At 40.9% G+C, this 22,013-nt stretch overlaps 1 protein-coding gene across 8 annotated transcripts in view; it reads right to left on the reverse strand.

The window, feature by feature from the left end:
* ELAVL4 (ELAV like RNA binding protein 4) overlaps positions 1–19,742 on the reverse strand; it is an 81,313-nt gene extending 61,571 nt beyond the window's left edge. Inside the window, exon 1 of one of the 8 annotated variants that reach the window (XM_071750185.1) lies at positions 19,658–19,742. In XM_071750185.1, the coding sequence (XP_071606286.1) occupies positions 19,658–19,675 (18 nt within the window). In that variant the 5' untranslated portion in view covers positions 19,676–19,742. Of the gene's footprint in view, positions 1–391; positions 751–3,201; positions 3,369–3,674; positions 3,921–19,657 lie in introns of those variants that run through there. The other 7 variants (XM_071750183.1, XM_071750182.1, XM_071750178.1 and 4 more) reach the window with 7 other exon arrangements.
* Between the last annotated feature and the right edge of the window lie 2,271 nt (positions 19,743–22,013).

A 22,013-nucleotide genomic window follows, 5' to 3' on the forward strand; every position in this document is an offset into this window, starting at 1 on the left:
ACACACACACCTCCAACCACTTAAAAAAAGCCTCTTCTTCCTTTTGCATTTCAGTTAGCCACATACCAGCCTTGCATTAGAAATGAGCTTTTTCTTTTATTCTGAGAGAAATAGCAATTACCTTAAAATGACAAAGTACATCCTTTATTAAAGGATACGCACACATTAAATATGAAAGAGAGAGAGCGAGAAAGGGGGAGAGAGAGAGAGAGGAGGGGGGGGGGAAGGGAGAGATCATGGACAAACAAATCAGTAGCAGAAAACTAAAATTCATGTGAAAACACACACTGAGAATGATGCAGATTCGGGGAAAATCTGTATTATGTTAGTTTCTACATCTACCTCTACATAAAACCCGCTACAATCAGATTTTAAATCTACTAATACCTACCATAACCATTCTTAATGGCAAATATTGGGTCTTGAAAGGCTTCAACTCTTCTACAAGATTTGCTAAGGTTTCAGGGATTTATTTTTTTTTTATTATTATTATTATTATATAGATTTTTTTTTTTCTCTCTCTCTCAAAGATCCACAAAAGCACAGTGCTAGACGTTTGTGCAGAATAATAATTACGATTAAGAATAATAATAATATAATAAATACGGTGGTGGTGATGGTGATGGTTGGTGGTGGTGGTGTGTTTTTCTCAGTTTTCCCGTCGGCAGGGTCCGGCGGTCCCGGCGCGGCGGCCCGGCGGCGGGCGGAGCGGCGCGCAGCCCTGCTGGCACTGGCGGGCGGCCTCTCCCCGCGACCGCCATTTATGGCGCCATCTGTCAGCGGCGCCCGGGCGCTGATTGGCCGCCGCTGCCACCGCGATGGGTGGGGGGGGGTGGAGGGATGGGGGGGGGGGGAGGCGTTGCGACATCAGGTGCTATTGAAATTAGCCGCTGCCAGATTGACAATGTTAATGATTCCGTGACCTCTACAACAACAGAGACCAGATTTCTGAACTGCTGCTTGTGTCTAGTAATTAAGGCCCGGTTGAAGAAACAACACGCATCCCTCTATTTTTTTTTTTTTCCTTTTTTTTTAAATATATATATTATTTTTTTTCACCTCTTCCCACACCCCACCGGCACAGGAGCCCTCGGCCGCAGCGATGCCGTACCTCGGCCATGCTTCAGTGCCTACATCTTCTTACCTCCTGCACGCCCAAGCTCCCAGGTCCGGCGTATTTTAACTACCTTATCTTTTTCGACAGTTGCTTTCCGGAGAAATGCATATTTAATGATCTGCCTCTAGGCTTAAAGGCACAACAAAAGCACTTCGACGCGCATTTAAAGCTGCATTTATTTTCAGGTACTATTGATTCTAATCATCAGCCCATCTCTCCTTCCTCCCCGTCCCTATGAGGTTTTTTCCTTTTTTTCAAAACCACATTTTTAGAAGTGGATTTGATATCGCTGCCACTAAGGCACAGCAGACACCTAATTACCAACCAACACCCCCAAACAACAGTAGTATTTCAGAATTATTTCACTACCTTCCTTCGTAATTCTCCAGCTCTACAGGAAATAAAATGACTGCAAACTTTGGGTATTTAAAAGGATTTTTTTTTTTCTTCCCCAGCCTTAGCAAGGAACGTGCTTAACTTAACAATGCACACTCATTAATCCTCCCCTCACTGCCACTGACAAACTAACAAAACTTCACTTCCAAACAGCAATATTTCACCCTCTCCCGACCACGGCAACTTTATTAAAAATTCTGACAAGTTAGGAAGCATTCATTTCTTCCTTTTACTTGGAATTATTTTCACAAAGCATGTTTTGGCCAAAGTAACAAGCAATGGCATCCTACAATTGCCACTAACCTTAAATTTACATGCATTTCAACTAAAGCAACCAAGTATTACATATGTAGGAATAATTTCATTTTAACATTCACACATTCATTTCAACAGCCAAATACGCTTTGTAAAAAAAACAAACAAAAAAAATTCACACACCAAACCCCCAGTATAGTTGCAAGCTAAAAAATGAATAAAGCTAGAATGGGCCATGTTACAAGCTCACTTAGCTCTTTCCTAGAGAAAGCAAGCCTGGCTACAAACCACCAAAACGGTTTTTAAAAATATGGAATCAGATAAATGCTCTACAAGTTGTTTTGTTGGGTTTTTTGCAAGTATAAATACACCCTTCAAACTGCTAAGCTCTGAAATGACATTCTATACATTTTAAATTTCTTTAAATCACAGACACACTAAAACACACACGGGCTAAGCACACAAATAAAACATAAGAAATATAGTAAGCTTCTAAAATCTGGCTACAAACAGACCAAGCAAGGAGAAAAATCACATTTAAAGGACACCATAGAACCTATCTGTGGAATGAGCACTGAATTAAATTAAAATATGACCAATGTAAAAGGCTGCAGAGGATTTCTCTCACTATGCATCATTTTGAGCATATTTGTAGCTTGGTAAAACTTGTAAAAATAAACTGGCTCACAAGGTAAGATTTCCTAATTCAAATATTTAAGTGACCTATTAGACTGAATACAGAGGCACCAAAATGCTACAAAGCTACTACATTACCATACATCCTTGTGCAAATATACAGCAAATATTAGAGTTCGGTTTGTAAGGCAAATTTTTACTTAAGGTCTCTTCAAGGGTTAACAAGACCAAGGAAGACATCCAGAAATTGTTTAAGTCTTTTCAACTTCAACCTACTTTGTTCCTATAAATTCGTTATGCATATCAAAAGATTCAGCCATTTTTCTGAAACAATACTTGCACGCTGCTCCGCTAAGAAAAATTAGCTCTCTTATCCACCTAGAAATCCAGGTACTCTGCACACTGACCACTTTCCCAAAAAGCACCCCACACATGCAGCCTTTCCGAGGAACATTAAAACAAACGCTCCAACGTCCTCAGAGGCCTCTCTCTGTAAAGACAAAGGCAGAATCCTATTGTTGAAAAAGTCAACCTTATTCTCGTGTTTCCAATAGTACCATTTATCTCTCGGGGTAAGGGACTGACCACTGCATCGCAGTTGTGACATTTGTAAAGCATCAGATTCTCAACACAGTCTCTCCAGCATCAGCAAGCGAGCCCCTCAGCAAAGCACATTTTTAATGCAATCTTCCATCCCCACAAAAAGAAAACTTGTCTTAAACAGCTAATCCAATATCAAAACGAAATCACAGGGTTGTTTCCCAGCCCCCCCAGCCCCCCCCCCTCCCTCTCCTTACCATAAATGAGCAGTTTCTTGACTCATTAATGACAGTTTCCCTTAAAAGAAGTGATCTCATATCACTGAGCCCCTCTCCACCACGCATACATCCCAAAGGTTGCGGGTATCTTAGCATCAGTAGCCGCTAGCAAGCTCTCTCATACAGAGCCCAGATGGACTATACCAGAAGCCAATTCAGCGTTAATAACTACCTACTCTGTGCAGTTTAGAAGCCTTACGTGGCATAATGTCCTAGGCAACAGCAGCCGATTGAAACCGCAAATAAAAGACAACCCAATTCTCCAAAAGCATCAAAAGGAAAAAAAAAAAAAAAAAAAATTAAATTGAAGACTGATTAAAAAAAAAAAAAAAAGCAACAACAACAAAAAAAGAGCTCTCACTTTCATAAGATTAAACTGGATCCTTCACAAACACAGGAAAAAGGAAGAAAAAAGAAAAAGATGCTGCCCAGAAAAAGTGACAAAATATTACCTCATTATTTAACAAAGCAGCATTAAGCGTCCTGCTGATTTCAAACATCTTGCCACAGATTTTGGTTAAGAGAAACAGAAAGAATCCTTTGCAAAGCCCTCTGCAAAGGGTTCTTCAATTTTCTTGCGCACAACAGAATAGTCAATATGTTATTTCCCTAGAGTTCGCACATTAAAACATCTAGTCAGTGAGCTGAATTTTCCCCTTATCACACTGTAGACTCCTGTTATATGTACTGCTCTCTTTGCAAGATTAGCCTGCCCCAAACATGGCTGTTGTTTAAACTATTCTTTAAAGTAACAGTTCACTCCATAACCACCAGGTGGGCAGTGTACACAGATTCAAGTAACCATCTTAAAGATTTTCCTTGGAATAGCTGCTGGTTGTGATACACAGCATAAATCCCCCTACACTTATCAAGCAGTAGGAGAAAAAAAAATTACGCTGTTAAAATGCCCTTTTCTCCCCAAAAGGAAGCCTACACACAACCCCTAACAACTGTTAGTTGATTATTTTTTTTTCAAGTGGACCTTAGAATTTATACATGTGTATTTAATTCAGTAAAAACGAACTGAAGTGATAAAACCCAATCAGTTCTGAGAACAAAGTGTAATTAAAGGAGAAGCACACCCACAGAAAAGGTCTGTATAGTAAAAGAAACAACATTAGCATTGAGCATGCCACTGTTCTTCCATGGAAACACAAAATTCAACATGTAACACACATGTGGGTTGAATCTGTTAGAAAATATGAATTACACCTTCAAGCAAATTTAATTTGGAAAGATACTGCCATGACATATTTTGACTCAGATTCATTTATGAAACCACTGTTGCACACATCAAGCCATTGGACAGAACTATGTGGAAAGGATCCAGTTTGACGGCACCCAAGCCTCCCAAGCTGTCAAAGTTGTCCTCATTCCTAGATGTTTGCAAGCAATTTAATTCTCTCCCCCTCAAGCTTTAAGGTCAAACACCTCAAGGAATACTTCCATTACTGTAAAAAAAAATATAAGTTCACTCAATGCTCTACAGCAACACCCAGAGGCTTGAATGAGATTGGGATCTCTGTGTTAGGTGTTGTACAAACACATCTGAAAAGTCATTTCATACCAAAGGATTTACAAACAACATTTACAAGACAGAAGCACAAAACAGGAGGTGTGAAGAAGAACAATAAACAAAGACCATCACAAAATGTCTTTACCAGCAGGGTCAAACCATTGGAGAATTAAAGAAACTCTGGCCACTACCTATGCTAAGGCAAAACCCAAAAGGTTATTTACTCGGGTTAAAGAATAAATCCATTATATGGACAAGGCCTTCTTCAGATTTATCACCTGCAAATTACCATCACCTAATTCTTTCCTTTATAGCAATCCTTGCTGAGTAAGTATATGCAGAGTACTGATTTTCTTTGTTGGTCTTTAATATTAAAGTGATGCTGTAATGACTTAACCTTCTTGAATATGTATTGAGTTTCAAGTCATCCCTTTTTATATGAGGAGAAAGGTTATTTGCATCGATTTCTGTTTGCATGAAATAAGCTTATTTTCTCATTCACCATATGCCTTGAACACTAATTAAAAGTGTCACTTTTTTCTAATGTAGAAATGTAATAATTTAGTAAATAAGTATTTTTGGCTCTTTGGTCTTTGTGATAATCTATTTAAGGACTTTTTATTTCCAGGTAACTCCAGTGCTTTGATTACCACACACTCCTGTGATTTGAAGTGTTTTATAAATATACTTAGTTTTCCAGATAAAGAGAAAATAATATCGAGAAGTGCATCTTTAAGGGCCCACACTCCTCTTACCCCGAGGCAAATCCATCCAATCAATATGAAACCATTCACATGCCACCATCTGCCAAGCTGTAGAGCAATGTGGCTGGAACAGATCTCTTATAAAGCAGCAGTGGTCTCATTTTCAGTCTATTAGGGAAGCACCAGAGCTCTCATGTGCTAGGACACAAAACTCCAACTCAGACCCTCTCACATCAGTTTCTCTGTGCGTTGCTGCAGAACTCCTCTAATTTTTGCTGCTTGAGTTTTCATGCTAATTATCAAAGCAAGAGGGAGGAGAAAATTAACAGTAACAGCCCTATTTCACTGCAGTACAAAATAAAGAACTCTGTTTAATTCTATCTTAATATGATTATAGCAAACCATGGAAATGCTGCTGCCTGCTAACTACAACCTGGCACTTTCCATCACCTCATTTTCCACTCTTCCAGAGGACCAAACATTTATGCCTAGAACTGTGCAATGCTTTTCCAAGACAATCCTATCAAACTTAATATTTAATACTGATTGAAGAGTATTTTGTTGTTTGGCAGATGGGAGGGTGCAGGTGGATGAGAAACAAAGGAGTTTGTAAGGATGCATGTGAGAGTAAGGGATGGATGTGATCTAAAAAATTTAGGAGAAGACAATGTACTGGGAAAGGACACCACACAAGGCAAGCACTAGGGCTTCCCCTATGGAGGAATTCAAGAATCTCTGCAGAACAAGTCTCCAGTTCAAGATGTCACATCAACACTAACAACACTGAGGTCACACATAGCCCTTTCATCAGCTGATCTTGTAATTTAAAATATTCTCCATCACCTATACCACTAGAAAATTTACTGCATAAGCAATAAAAGAAAGAGGGAACAGGAAAAGGTAGAAGTCCATTACGAATGTACACAGGAAGAAGATATAAACTATTTAAAAGCCATTCGTGAAATGACAAGAAAAAGCAACAAGCTAAACATGCAGTTCAGTTATGCTTAAAGTGATAAACTGAGGTGGAAAACCTAGGGCCAAATTGTTCCTGGCACCTAACCTGAAGTCAGGTTCATGGCACCTAACCTTTAAGGAAAACACAGGAACCTTCCCCTGGCTCCTCTTCTGCCCCTTCTGTGAATCCCACCAAAAAGCTGTACAAATTCTTCTGCTGATGCAATGTATGACACCTAATGCACTGCAACTCCTCCTGGTTATGTCCTGATGGCATTAAAAAATGTCATTGATCTAGCTCAGAAAATTATCTTTTTTGACCTGTGCCCAGAAAGCAAAAAGAATAAAGTCAGAAGTGTTTAGAGATCTAGCTCCTTAGAGAGGTCTGGAACACTGGATGAAAAACCAGACACAAAACTTCTTGTATTACTTACATGCCTAAATGAGAAATTATAGACACCTGAAGCCTTGGCAAGTAGTCACAGTCCCCACAGAAATCACACTTCAGCTGCTTTTGCACAAATATGCTATTTAATGTTGCTTGCCCACTTTCTTTTTCATGCCTTATGATATGTGTAATGGGGATGCTGCATAGCTGCTCCAAGTACCACACAGCAATTTTCCAAAGATGTGTATATTCACAAATCCCACTGTGGATACTTATGTTTGAATACTGGGAGCCTGGAACAAAACTCCCCAGGGCACACCAGAGCACAGAGGTAAGAGAATGAATAGATGTAAATAGCACAGATGATGAGAGGAGTCTTGGTGACAGGAACCACATCCTCATTTTCCAAGCAGCAAGCTGGGCACTGCTGCAGATTTAAGCATGGATGTATGTTAATGGATAACCTCAGCAAACATTTCCTGTGAATGTCAGGGTACAGACAGACCAGGGGGGTGGTCCAGAATCTCCACCAAAGTGCAAAGCTTGGGAGATGATTCAGCACCTTCCCAGCACATCAAAAGGCCAGTGATGTCCTTGGCACCTTGGCTCCACGTTCCTCTCCTGGCTCCTAACTAATGCTTTGCAAAACACAGCATCCACACAGCCACACAGCACATTCTGCCCAGCCAACTTGCATTTTAAAGAACCTGCAGTCAGTGCTGCAAACTGAAAAGCAAAAGGAAGCACAGGTGCTAGGCAGACATGTTAATACAGCAATAAGGTACCACAGTTTTTTTTCCCACCTTTCCCAGTTCCTTTACTTCATATGTTTCAACACCTTCAATCCCCTGAATTTGTTTTCTTCCTTTTCAAATTCAGAGATAAACCTCATGTTCACCACCAGGCATCTTAAATTCTACAGCTTGCTTTCCTATTACTACAAGCAGGATTCATCCCTACCTACAGAGAGAGTTAAAACATTTCTACATCACTGTCAATTTTGTATAATACAGTTAGCAGAGTTTCAAACTGAGCACAAATGAAGACTTTTCAAAGATTTATGACTGCATTTTTAAAGTGTGTTTACTTGTAAATAATGAAAGGACCTAGACACTGAAGAAGTCTAGACTTACCAGGGAGATTTACATGAGTTCAGCCATTTTTAATGCACCTATAGTACAAACATAAAGCCCTCCTAAAAACTGTGACCACCATCTTTCAACCAGCTTTGCCTAATTTTAGAAAAGTTGATGGATTTGCTTTAAGCCAATCTCTAATACAGTGTGCTATACACCTTGTACTCAGGCCAAACAGTATCAATAACAAGAACAAAGATAAAAACCTGAAAGGGGGATTAATGTGCTGATGTTTCCAAGCTTTGAGGCAGCAATCAGAAAAAGATCTGGGGAAGAGTATGAGGTGGCTGGATCAGAAAAGAGGAATCAAAGGAGATCAACAAGCAGCGTGCAGAAGGGTTATGTCCCTTGCAACTTGCAATTAGACAGGCAGGATGCACAAACAGAGAAGATACAAAAGAAAATAAAAACAATCAGAAGTGTCAAGAGCTATTAACAGTCCCAGTTACATCTTGTTAGAAGAGCTAGCACTTTATATAGACTATTTTTTAACAGTAGGCAGAATATAAGTACAACAATTTCATTTATAGGGCAATAACTCACAATCACATCTGAGTAAACCTTAACAAACAGCTGACCCCCAAACTCAGGGAGCTTTGAAGGACAAAGTTTAAAATGGCTTATCCAAATAAATCAAACATACCTCGTGCTCCAAAGCTTACACTTGTATTTGCAAGTCACAGGAGAAGCTTCTTGTCTACATTTATTTTATTCTGCTTCTTTGAGAAGCAAGGATTAAATAAGCTGCCCCATTAAGGTATGCCAGAACCCAAAGACACACAGCTCCCTCAGGAACATGGCTCATCCAGTGAAGTGTCATAATTTAGATTACAGAAATTATAATTTTATAATAAGGAAGACAAAGAGTATAAAATATAATAGGTAGAAAAAAAGCAGACCGTGTTTAAGGGCCAAGGGCCAATGCTAACTCTGAACCCTCCATTAGTGACACACAACAGGAAGGTATTAGAGAAAGCTACAGAGAAACACATTGTGGCTCCTCTTCTTTATGTCCACAGCTCATGCAGCCAGTGTCATGGATGTGAATGACCCTGGTCAGGAGGCCCCAAAGTTTTCCTGCTCAAGTGTAAGACTTCCATGCACATTTATGGTTTTCTTTAAACTTGTCTTTGCAAAATACCAGACATACCTTAACAGACGATTTTTTCATTTCCTTTAAAGTAGGGCAGATAAAGAGTGGGTATTTTCAGCACTTTTTAAAAAAGAAACACATTCAAAATATGTTTGTATATATATGTTAGCTATAGAATTTGTTTGAAGGCTGAGCTTCCTAATAAATAACTTTGCTAAGCAAGCCATTTCGGGTACTCAGGTTTCAAGAGTTCTGTACAGCTGAGATGGAGAAGCTGGCAGGTCAGCTCCCCTGATGGAGTTGACTTCTGCTCTGAGATGCCTCTGCCACAACCACAGGTGAGGAGTTTTCTTCACTACTTTGGACTGACTTGCAGTAACCAGGCTCCTTTTGTTCTTCCCAGTCTGTGGACAAAGGCTGTGACTGGATGATCTCTACCAGTCATGGGACAGCATGGACATGCTCACCTCACCTTAGGTTACACACCTAAGAGAGAACATCTCTTCAAACCCCCTGGTACAAGCAGTTATAGAAAATGGTCACTCCAAGGAACAATTCACCTGTCCTACTCCAGAAATATCTTTAAGAGCATGATAAATCATTCTCTTCACTTTGCTAACTCTGTCTTAAGCAGATGCCCAGGATCACCAAGGGACCCAAGCTCAGGTAGAAAAGTCCATCTTTGGTCAGACCAATCCCACCATCACTTGATGAGGTGACAAGGCAGATGGTCTCCAGCTGATGCTCACTTAGATGCAAGTTCACCTGAACTTCAGTCACCCTGGGGGCTCTTACACCACAGGGTCATCTTCTGTAACTCTGCACAGCTGTTCTGGAGCAAGAATACCAATTCCAGGAAGGCAAGCTAGGACAGTCCACAGATCCTCCTTATCACAAGAGCAAGACAATGCCAACACTAAACACACCTGAAACAGCCCCACAAAGCTCATCTTGCACAACTACCTTGTTGTGAGAAAAGCTTAACACCTCTGGAAGTATCTAAGCCACATACACAACTTACAAACAGAAAACCAGCAAGATTTCATGAACTCTACACTAGATGCTCTCTTTAGTAACAGAAGATGTGATTCTGGACCGTGACTCTTGCAGAGAAGCCTCAAGAAAAGAAAAAAAAGGGTTTCAGTACATCCAATTTACAACTGTTGAGAAAAGCAACAATCACATCAAAAACAGCCACTCTGAAAACCTATCCACAGCTACAGGCCATCACCCTGCAGTTTAAGAGTATTTCACTCCACTGCTTGAACACATTTATATTCTTCCAGGCAGTTTTCCTGATGTTTTATAAGGATTCCCCAATGCAGCAAGAAAAGAATCTTTCTTTTAATAGTATCACTGGATGCATTTTAACCTGCATCAAGGGACATCCTGCTCTGCTCAGATAAAACTTAATTGTTCTTCTGACATCAAACAATGAAGGAACTTTACACTCACTTAATAAACCAAAGAGGCCTCTATTTTCAACATTTTCCACAGCCCCAATGCTTATAGGAGCATATACCAAGTAAAATGCCAGGCTGCTGGATGAAGATGACTTCACCTGTTCCTTGGCCATTGTCACTTCTCAGCTGCCACATGCTAGGGCACAAAGGTTTTGATGTTTAGGAAACTGCTACTAGCACAGAACACCCCTCAGCAACCCAAGATTGCTTTGCATACACCCTATCTTTTATTTTGTTCTTTCCATTGGTATCAGTCAGGACTGACATTCAGGACTCCAGCCTTCATCATCAAGAGCCTTCACAAACATGGCCTGTACTTACAACACCACAAACTATGAAAACTTCCATGATAAATACTGCAGCTCCACACATGCTGCTGACAAATGCAAAATTTCAAAAAATAAACTCCCTGAATCTCATCACTTGCTGTTCCATGTGGAAAGCAGAGCCAGCCTTCCCTTCTGTATCATAAGATTGTAAGAGTAATTTATTAAAAAAGTATCTGTCAAAACTACATGCAATTGCACGTTTCATAAGCATTTAAGTAATCAATGAAGGAAAATAACATCTCACAGATACAGCCATATCAACTACACAAACCAAAATAACACAAGATACCAAAAATGAATGTTGAGTGAAAAAACCACCACCTAAGTGTACACAGGAATATCTTGCTCCAAATGCTTCTCCAAGACCCTGATAGAAATAATTCTAAGAATGCTGCAATCAAGCTTATGAAGGCTTTACTGTATTCAGCTATGTAAGAAACCAGAAAAATCTTCACAATTTCTACACAAGAGAACATTTGTAAGGTTCAAATCAAGATGGAAAGGGCAAATGCAGCACCCTCCTATCCTGTCCACATGGCTCTACCTAACCAGGTGAAAGCCTGACTGCTGAGCAGCAGAGATGAGGAATTAACAGAAAGGAAAAAGGCACCAACCAGTGACTGTCCCCATTATACAAGAGGCTCCCAAACCTGTTGTTCAATGCTACAAAAGCAACATAACCTGGCCCAATTCTAACAGGTTTCCAGTGGAATGATCTGCAGAGAACAGCATGAGATGGAGGGAGTCAGGCAAGGAAGAAGAGCTGGGTCCATGCCACTGCCATGCCATGTGCTCCTGCATCTGGACTGATTTGAGAGGTCCCACCTGCAGCTTCCACCTCTCCTGGTGCAGGTGTTCAAGCTCAGGACTGGGACATAAAGGGAAAAAAATAAAAATAAAAACAGCCCCTCACTTTTTAAGGACGCCACTTTACCCTTGAGAAAGTGAATAGAAAAAGGGACCAATGACTGCATACCTCCAGCTGTAATCACTAGTAACACATCTCTCCAGTATAGGATTGGGACTTTGGACATAAATACTTGTAAGGTAAGACTGGTTAGATGCACTGACATACACACCAGTGCAGAAAGTCTGTTTCTGTACTACATGCAGCACCCTAGGATTACAGATTTCTTTTAAATATGTGGTTCCATAAAGGGTACTTAGTTCAGGGTGCTAATAATCCAGATTTAGAATTCCATTCAGCAATGTACTCTCATTAGCTACACCATCTGTGTAAAGGGAACAACCTACACTGTCACAGCACACAGAGCCTGGGGCTGACCTAAGTATCTTCCCCCACATATCAGAAGAGGACAAGAGGAGAGAAATCTGGCATCAGATGCTTTCCTTTCTGCTGCCAGAGCAAGATATCTGGACTGGAAAGCAAGTTTCTCACCCCTTCAGTCAACATTGCCAGCTGCAGGAAATGTGGAGCAGCAACTTCTTGTCTTACTAAGGTCCCAGTTTTGAAATGGGAAATTTTGTTGTCCAGTTAGTGTTAAGGTATCAGGACTATACCGAACTTGCTGCTTTTCTTCATCTTGCTCCTTTCTCTCTCACACACCTGCTAAGACAAGCTGGTAGCTATAACTGCAGGTTCTTCCTATGTACACACAGGTCCTACTGAGGACTCGGATCCCTTAGCTCATGAGCACAGGAGCCACAAACTAAGAAGACTTTGCACGTCAGAGGGACTACAAACCAACACCAAATGAAACATGCAGTCATGTCCAAAGCATCTTTCTCCAAGTCTAGGTTTAGTCCTTGCTTCTTCTAGGAAGACCATTCTTCCAGAACCTGCTTTTCTGGCCAAGCATACCATGTTCCCTCTCCTGAGAAAGGAAAAAAAATAAAACAAACCACCCAAACCAACCTGCTTAATGTACTACTACCTTCAGGAAATGCCCTGCCCCGCCCCACCCCACCCCCCCTCCTTCTCTAGCCATCTCTTTTCATCTTGGATTCCTTGACCACTTTCACCTAATATATTCATTAATTTCATCTGGCTGACACCATGACAAAGTACAGATGCAGACAGCAGCCGTGGTGCTGCTGTGAGCTCTCTGCTTAGGTGAGAGCCTGAGAACAGCTCCAGTAATCCAAGAGCATGAACAAGAGGAAAATCACAAGGAGAGGAATTTGAATGACTCTTGCAAGACATAATTAAAGCTGATGTTTTCCTTAAAGCAGTTAAATTCAGCAAGGAATACATTATCAAAGGCTAACATTGCAAACACCGACAACAGGCATCTCAATTCAACCAAGAAGTAAATTGCCCAGATTATGAGATGTTATCTAGGACATCAGTAAGTGTCTACAAAGTGCTTTATCTCTTCTCATCGTAAAATGAGAGAAATAATCTCACACAGCAAGGCTGCTAGCAGGAACCTTGTCCCATGGAAACAAGGCTTCCCTAAGGTTTCAGCAGTCAGTTTTGCTGCTGTGCAACTGCCTTCTACTTAAGGGATGAGCACAAATTAAAGTTTTTCTTAGTTGCTTGCTTTTGCAAAGCTTGTAATAGTTTAGCATCCTTGAGACATCCATCTTTCTGTCACCCATTCAAGACTTGCCAGTGGGTTAGAAAGCTATTAAGCAGGGAACACAGAACCAACAGGCAAGCAGGATAGGATGAGAACTTTTCTTAGAAAACTAGGAACAAAATCAAACACTTCCAAACATAGCTACTTGAATGGACAACAATTAAAAACTCTTGGCAAGTGACAGACCTGGAAAGAGGAGCCTGAGACCACCTCTGTATCACATCAGCTTTATATCAAAACTTCTATAAATGAAACTAGACAATGTCAGATCTTGAAACAGCAATAACCTTTCCAGCAAAGCCATGGGTCCTCAGTACAGCTTTACAGCACAGACTAAAATGGAGCAACCAGAGTTTGCTCATCCCCCTAAGCTGGCATAGAAACCACCCTCCTGCAATGATCTGTACCTGCTAGGAGAATCAAGAGGATGAGGCTTTGAAATTTGAGTGGGCAGTCCACACAGGAGATGTGCAAGTTTTCTTGGCCTCAGGGGTGCCAGACCTTCTCTTTTGACCTGGAAAGATCCTCCAGTAAAAGTATTTTTATTAAGTAACCATTTTCACATACATTAGAGATTCTGGGATTCTGCAACAGCTAAGCCAAAGGTAGCTTCACACAGGTTACTGCAACTAAAGACTGGCAAAACATATGAAAACTGAGGTCCAAAAACACTTAAGAAATTAGGAATTATGTATTTTGAAGAGAATGTAAACACGAAATGATATAAAGCTGACATGCTTGTTGGGAAGGTCAAGAAAACCACTGTTTTTAGATTACCCATAAGAAGGTACCAGAACATACATACTCATTTTATAGTAAGCCAATGTGCCAAACTGAAAAAGTCCTAAAAAACAAGGGTAAACTTGAACAATAAGATGCTAAGACTCTAGCTATACATTGCATGGAGGACAATGGTTCAAATAAAGTCAACTGTGTTGGAAATAGTGCATGAAATCCCAGAAGTGACAAAACTACTAGTCAGTGAAGAAAATGAAAGGAGCCAAGTGGAAGAAATCAATCAAGAAGAAAAAGTAAGCTTTTTTTATAAAGGCAGGCAAGGGGCCAGATAACATAGATGGACATGCATGCAAAAAACACCCACAGGAGAGGGAAGCTTTATCTAGAAGTACAGCAAGGGATATATTTGGTAAGAAACTAGGAAACAGGGACAAATTCACTCCAGACTAAGAAGAGCAAGCAGTGAGGGGTGCAAACATTTTTGTTCTTGCACGGGGAAAAAAAACCCCACACCTTCTAATGCAAATGGATGAGCTGATTAACAAAGCTTGCAGAGGCTGTTGTGAAAGACAGTGAATGGAGAGAACCCGAGGGAGACACTAAGAGCACGTAAACCAAATCAGGGAGCAGCTGACTGCATTCAGAAGGAAGAGGCTATAGGAGCACTTAGAAACACGAAAACAAGAATATGACCTAGGCTGTATGAAGCACCAGTAAACAGACTGAAGTGGATGGCAATAGGAGGCATCTGTTCGATGTACTCTTAAACTGGAGTAAGTATCAGCAGTTCTACAAATAGTGCCTCTACTATTTTTACTTTTTATAACTGGGGGGAAGCACCAGAACACTTATTTTCACTGAAGTCATAGAAAACGCACACAGAAACTAAACTTGGTTTTCATCATTAAACCAAACTGTTGAAAAGTGAGGAAAAAATCCTTTATTTATGGAAATCCCAAACCCAATCACCATGCATTATCTTTAAATCGTTATGAAAACAACGGCTGCAGGTTTTCTCTTTTGTGAGGATATAGGAGTATGTTACTTTTTTAAAAAATAGTTTACTACATCAATGAAATTGCAGATGCTTCTGTGCACTTCAGGGACTTCAAACATTGCATCAATTATCTGAATAAGTAATGAAAAGACATTGCAAATAAAATGGTTCACCAAGCCTGGTTCACAAGTCAATTGCTTTTTGAATGCAGTAATATACTGTAATATTTGACATGTTATTTCTTTTCCCGAGATGTTTGGAGCTTTCTGTGCTTCTATTCTGTCCTTGCTGCCAACAGTTTTGGGAGAAAAGCAAACTGTCAAAATAAAAAAGGCTGTAAGAAGTACAACAGATTTAGATCATCCACTGTAACCCTCTTTCCACACCAAAAAAACACCCACTGAAACCTGAAGTCAAGAGTCCAGCTGAAGGGGAACCATTAAAATCTCCAGCAGTTCAGGCTAGTGATAAGCAATTTAATGCTTTAAAAGGCAATTTTTGACAAACTGGACTAGGTCACAGCAGAACACAGAATGTGTGCTTGTTGAGCTATCATTTCCAAAGAGTCTCTCTTACTGGCACCTGGAAACAGAGCAAGCATAAGGCTGATTATCATTTCCATAACCCCCAAGGAAAACGATCATGCAAGATGTTTGAGTAAGAGCAATGCTGTTGGAAGGCAGCATTCATAAACAGAACAAAGCCTAAACAAAAGGCTAAACAAGTACATCATAATTAACAACTACATCCCAACTTTTAATTAAGATATGTGAGAAAAATCAAGCAGAGCTAATTAAAAAAGCACCAGCATATATACTTTCTTAGAAAAATCTGAATTGGTACTGTGAAGTAAACAGGCTAATTGGAAGTGACCACAATTATTTTGTCAGTGTTACCAAGTTTAGTCATGATTTTTTTTCAGCTTGCTCTTTAATCCTACATCTTGTTTGCACTCCTTTGTTGTTTGAATGCTGGATTTTTCCACCCAAATTCTTCAAAAACTGAGCAAAAGTGAAGAAAATACCACAGAGATTTAACTTTTTGTATGACAGGCATATTTTCTCATTAGTTTTGAGACACTCTTTTCCCTGCCTAGGAGAGAACACAGGCCCAGAATTATAATTACTATACACTCCCCTCATTCATTCTGAGCAAATTCACAGTTACCACAAATGGATCTGATACATTGCTACATCAATAATTCTATACTCCATGTGTTTTTCTTTTATCCAGGCAGTCAGACCAGTATAAAAATAGGATGTGATTTCACACAGATTTTACTGTTAGGTATGAGCTTCCCTTAAGGCCAAAAAGCAGTTACAGATAATGGGAAACTAACTGGCAATATTAAGGTTTTACTTCTTTCCTCTTATGTACTGCCCTTCCATGAAAATACATCCATTCTCATTACTTTTGCCATTCTTCAAAACTGTTACCAAGCTGATTTGAACAGTAACAGTTAGTTAACACCGATGGAAACAAGCAAAGAAAAAATGCTGACACACTACCCAGAGTTATTTAAGAACTTGCTACACATCTATTTCTAGAAAATTAATAAAAAGTTGCTGACTCCCAGCTGTAATAACCCCAGGTATAGGTACACAAAATAAAAATAGGTAGAAAAGGAATTCCCACCCACAATGCAAACAGCAAAGTGATTTGTTATTAACTTTTGTCTCTCCCCAAAATAGTGCAGATATGAAACCCAAAGCCCTGTTGAGATCTACATCAACTATTTCTGTTCAGCAAAATCTTAGCAGGCATTATTTTTTTGCAAAGTTATTTCCACAGCCCTGTGAAACCAAAATTCTACTTTTTAAAATATGCTCTTACTTTTAATGGAAAGTGACAGACTTTAAAAAAAAATAATTCTGTTCTGGTGTATCACTACACATTAGCCCAACCTAACCCTTAAACTACCAAAGAAGAGCTTGGTGCCTGCAGCAATATTTTTCCCATGCCCACTTTCACAGTTAGAGGCTGCAGGACCAACACTGGATTGCTTGCCCTGCCTGGAGTTTCCCAACTGCTCTGCCTGTGGGGTGTCACCTTTTCTTCCTCCACAAAATCAAGTTATCTGAATCTGTAACCCAGTCTTGGCTTGATTAATGTCATAGCACACATTTTACTTTGAAGTAATTAATTTTCAGCTTCTGCAGCACTTCTTTCCCTGCACTGCCAAAAAAACTCTTAAGTCCTTCCTATATGTGGGTGAAGAAGTCCACCATGTTTCAAAACCCCTTTAAAATTCAGATAAAAACATAATGGCTGAGGCAAGAATCTCACAAGGAATGCTGAACTGGAATGGTTCAGGAATCTTCATCTCCTCAGACCATTTCCAGGCTTCCCTACTGCCAAAGCTTGCCATGGTCTCTAAGTCTACATTTTTCCTGTTGTAAAGGTGGAGTAAAGTAAAAGGTTCTTTTCTGTGCAAAAGCTTCTTCCTCTTCATACCAGTAAGCCTCATATTAAAAAAGAAAAAAAAAATCAATTACAATGTCATTTAAATTGTTTTGGTGTGATTTCTTTCCTTTTTCCTGAAACATCTCAGAATATTAACAATGAAATAAATGTAATAATACTCTAAATCTTTAAACATTACCTGATTTAAAAATCTAATTTACTTTTCATCAATTAGGCTTCCTTACTATTTTGTATGTCACTCACTGTGGATAGTAAAATCAGACTATCAATTTCATTTTTGCTTTGAATATGTTGCAGGTTCCACTTCTCAACCATTAGAACAGTGCTCTTGTTTAAGGTCTCCAGTATTGTTCCAGAGCTTCTAAATAAAAAAAATGGGAACTGCTTTGGTTTTATTAAAAAAGTTCTCAAGTGCTCTCCCTGGCCCCTTTTACAAGAAAAGACCAAGTGCTGGCACAAAACTAAACCTCCAACGTATCTGCTAAATAGTATTATGTGGCCTTCTACTAATACAAAGAGACAATAGAAGCTTTAAATGGTGCTGAGGGTGCCATTGTGTACAATGACCTTCCAAAGACGACAGTAGAGACCTGCTTAAGAACCAATAAACAAATTCAACAAGTAATGCAGTATGAATTATCCCACTCGTGCTTTGGTGAAATTTAAAAGATGATTTATCACCACTGGCATCTTTACTTCCAAGTCCCCACTCACTATCAGTCTATTTCTCTTATTCAACACGTGCCACCACACTTAAAAAGCACTCAAAGAAAGTACCTGGAGAAATACATCTCTGAATACACGTGTTCACTGACAACACTTACTTTAGCAGCATCATTCTTCTACATTATAAGGAGTAACAAGCAAATAGAAGTTTCTAATATATCGAAGTCACCCTTTTTAAGACCTGGAGATATTAGCATTATCAGTCCACTGAAGAAAAAAAATGCTATTAGCACAAAACTGTGCTAACTTCCCTAGTAAGTATTATGCAATTAAAACTATACTGTCATGGGTAAAAATTTTAATTAAAACCACCTTAATTGTGCTAATCACAGTAAACTAGATTGAGCCTGAAACACTTCAAGTCGCCACCGCGTCTGTAGGTACTGAAATAAAGAGAAACCATTTGCACAGTGTCATTACACCGGTGAATTTAACCTTTTCTTTCGAGTTCTTACACATTTGATGCAATCAAGACGCTAAACCTACTCACTCATTAAAGGTCGTTAGTGCAGAGGCAGCCGCACAGCTGCCCGCAACCCAAGCCCCCCCAAGCTGCCTGTACCCCCATTCCCGACCCGCTCCCCCCACTCCTCCCGCCCGCACCTCTATCCCCGATCCGCGCCCCGCACCCCTCCTCCTCGCATCCCCATCCCCAAACCGGTGCCCGCTCCACTCCTTCCCGCACCCCCATCCCCGATCTGCTGCTCGCACCCCCATTCCCGCGCAGCCTCCCGCACCTCTGCGCGTTGCTGCCTGCGAGCAGCGGCTGCGAAGCACCGACCCGAAGCACGCAGGGGAGAGGAGCGAGCTGGGAGCAAACCCCTGCAGGGACTGGGGGCATAAGAGGAACTCCGGGGAAAAGAGATTTTTCTTCTAAAAATGCTGCTTTAGGAACCACCATGCAAAATGAGCGGTTTTTTGTTTGTTTTGGTTTTGGGGTTTTTTTGCTTTTTTTTTTTTTTCCCCCCCCCAAAAAGAAACGCGGCTGGGGCAATGAGGGGCAGGCAACCTGCCCGCCCCCGAGCTCAGCCCACACACCCCTCCCGGACCCACTCAAAGTGCGGTCTCGGTACCGGCAGACACAACGCACCGCCCCGCGGCACTCCGCGCACCGAGCGAGAGAGGGCGAACGGGAGACGAGGCGAGGGGTGGGGGGGAAGAAGCTCCCCTTGCCCTTGGCCGCCCTTCGCTCCGCCACCCCATAGCAAACGGGGTCAAATGACACCGGCGCACTCCCCCCACCCTCCCCCGCCCCACTGCGATGCCGGAAAATCCCTTTTTCTCCCTTATTTCCGCATCTGCCGGTGCGGCAGAGACCTCGTTCCCCGGTGCCCCTCTCCTGACCCTACCCGGTAGCTCGGAGGGGATGGTGGTGGGGGGTGAATGAGGTGTGGGGGGGTATGGGGAGGGGGTTTCCTCACCGCGCTTTGGACGCGCATCTTCCGCGGCGTGGGAAGCACCGGAGGCGCGCGGGCGGGCGGGCAGCGCGCGACGGCAGCACGTGGCGCTGGCGGCCACGGGGTCTCCCGCGCAGGAGAGCGGGGGAGGGAGGGGCGCGGCGCTACGGAGCGGCGTGAGGGGGAGCCGCCATTTTGGTAGCGGCAGCCTCCCGGGTAGAAGAGGATGGAGCTGTCGCCGAAGGGGTTTTTTTTTGTTTTTTTTTGTTTGTTTGGTTTTTTTTTCATGTCTTACGAGCGCGTTGCGAAATTAGGAACAGCTGGGGGGAGGAGGGAAGGGAGGGGGGGGTGGGGGAGGGCGAAATTGCGGGGGAGTTAATGGGTCAGCTAGGATGGATGAGATGGGTGAGCCGGGGTAACGTACCCAGCAGGTCTGCACGGGGCTGCGACGCATCCAGGTCCCTCACGATGTAGAAATAAAAATAAAAGTGCAGCAGGCGGGATGGGAATTCTTCTGACCTCCTGCTTGGAGGTCCTTCTCCTGTTTTTTCCCCAGGTCCTTGACCCTCACCGGTAAAGTTGTACAGAGAAGAATTTTGAGTAGGTTAGAAAAGCCTCGTTTTCAATCAATGCTCAAGGAAAGGATAAGACGATGTGACACAAATGTATGATCGTGTGCCACAAATAGAACATTGTGGGAAGCTTTCCCTTAAACACAAGCTTTGTCCTATATTTTTTCAAACAGTTTATTTCCTTGCTGTGTAGGTCATTCTTAACATTAGGCTAAATTTAGCTGAAGATACACCACCAGCAAAGACAGACTGTCTCAGAAAGCTGAATTAGGCTCTCAGCCTTAACTGCATGGCCTGGTCAGGAGGCTGGATGCAAAGCTACTTGCATGTTTTTTTAAGGAAAATTGGCTAAATACAACAAAACCTCATCCAAAATATCTTGTGTCTAGAAAATTAAAAGTTTATAGGGTGGTTTGCTTGGTATAGTCTCATGCTGCCAGCCATGTATGCAGCTTGCATTAATTTCAAAGGTGTTTCTACCACAAAGTGAGGAAAGACTATAGCCCTAACATCTCAGGGCTTTTGAAGATCTGTACCTGAAACTTCAAAACAGTGGTCTAATCTCTGCTTCCAGTGAGGATGGCAGAATTTGTACTTGTTTATGCACTTTGATTTTCAGTTCTTTGTGTATAAATTTAGCTGTGGGTGGAGTATTCTGAGCCATATTTCTCCCTGTATGCTATACATACAGAATGACAGAAAGATATACATGATTCTGTGTTAGTTTGACAATGAGTTACATTTGCTAGCAAATACTGGATCAGAGCCATCTGTTTCAGAAATTAGCATAGCAGCAATTTGTTTGTTTGGCTTCATCTGTCTATTAGTTTAGTCAAAATCCTCTTGGTTTAGAGACACTAGCATACAGGAAGGACCTGTGTTACACTCTGTGGGCATCCCCTAAAATACATAAATTATTCTAAAAAGAGGAGAAATTAAATGTAATTGTCAGAAACCCAGACAATGCTAAAGATTTTGGTTGATTTTTGCTGGAAACAAGTTTTAATTTCTCAGTGGACTCAATCTTAACAGTAAAAATCACCTAACCCTAAACTGTGTACTGATACCAAAATACTTCTGCACTGTGGTAGTGTTACTGTAGGTGTGAGGTATCTTCTTCCTGTGTATTTTGACAGAATTATGGAAATCTTTCCTAGGTTATAGCCTCTACAACTTTCTTTTGAAGAAGTGTTGATATTCTTAAAACCTGAAAAGTCAACAGTCAAGAGAATCAATCCAGTAAATAATAAGACATCACCTCATTAGACAGCAGCTTTTCTAAAAGCAGTTCACTTTGAAGCCCTGTATGTCTAAGGAAAAGTACATTTCTTGCACAGTTTCTTTATTTGCAGTGTACTGAGTCTGCACTATTCACTATTTCAGTATATTCAAGATTGCTTAGGTCTCTAGAAGAAAAAAAAAAAAAAAAAAAAAAGAAATTAATACTTAGAAAGCTTGCATCTACCATTTTATAGTTCTACTGGATCTGGTTGCAGTACAAATATTTCTCTATGGGTGTAGAAAAAGGTCTACATTGTTGTCCAGCTAATGATCATTAGGTGACATTTGCTTGATGATACACATCTATATTCAGAGGATATTCCTAGCTGCTATTTAAAAGTATAACAATTAACATTGTTAATACATATAAAAGTATAACAAATTAAAAATATAACAGCAGATAGTCATAGGAAAGGCTTCTGTACTTCTTGAGAAGTGTAAAGCCCGAGCGTGATTTTCTGAAAAGAGAATTCTAGGTAGATCTGCCTAAATATGAAGGCATGTGACTGGCATGTGAGTGGTCCTTA

The sequence above is a fragment of the Heliangelus exortis genome, chromosome 8, assembly GCF_036169615.1.
Source record: "Heliangelus exortis chromosome 8, bHelExo1.hap1, whole genome shotgun sequence".
NCBI classification, from domain to species: domain Eukaryota; kingdom Metazoa; phylum Chordata; class Aves; order Apodiformes; family Trochilidae; genus Heliangelus; species Heliangelus exortis.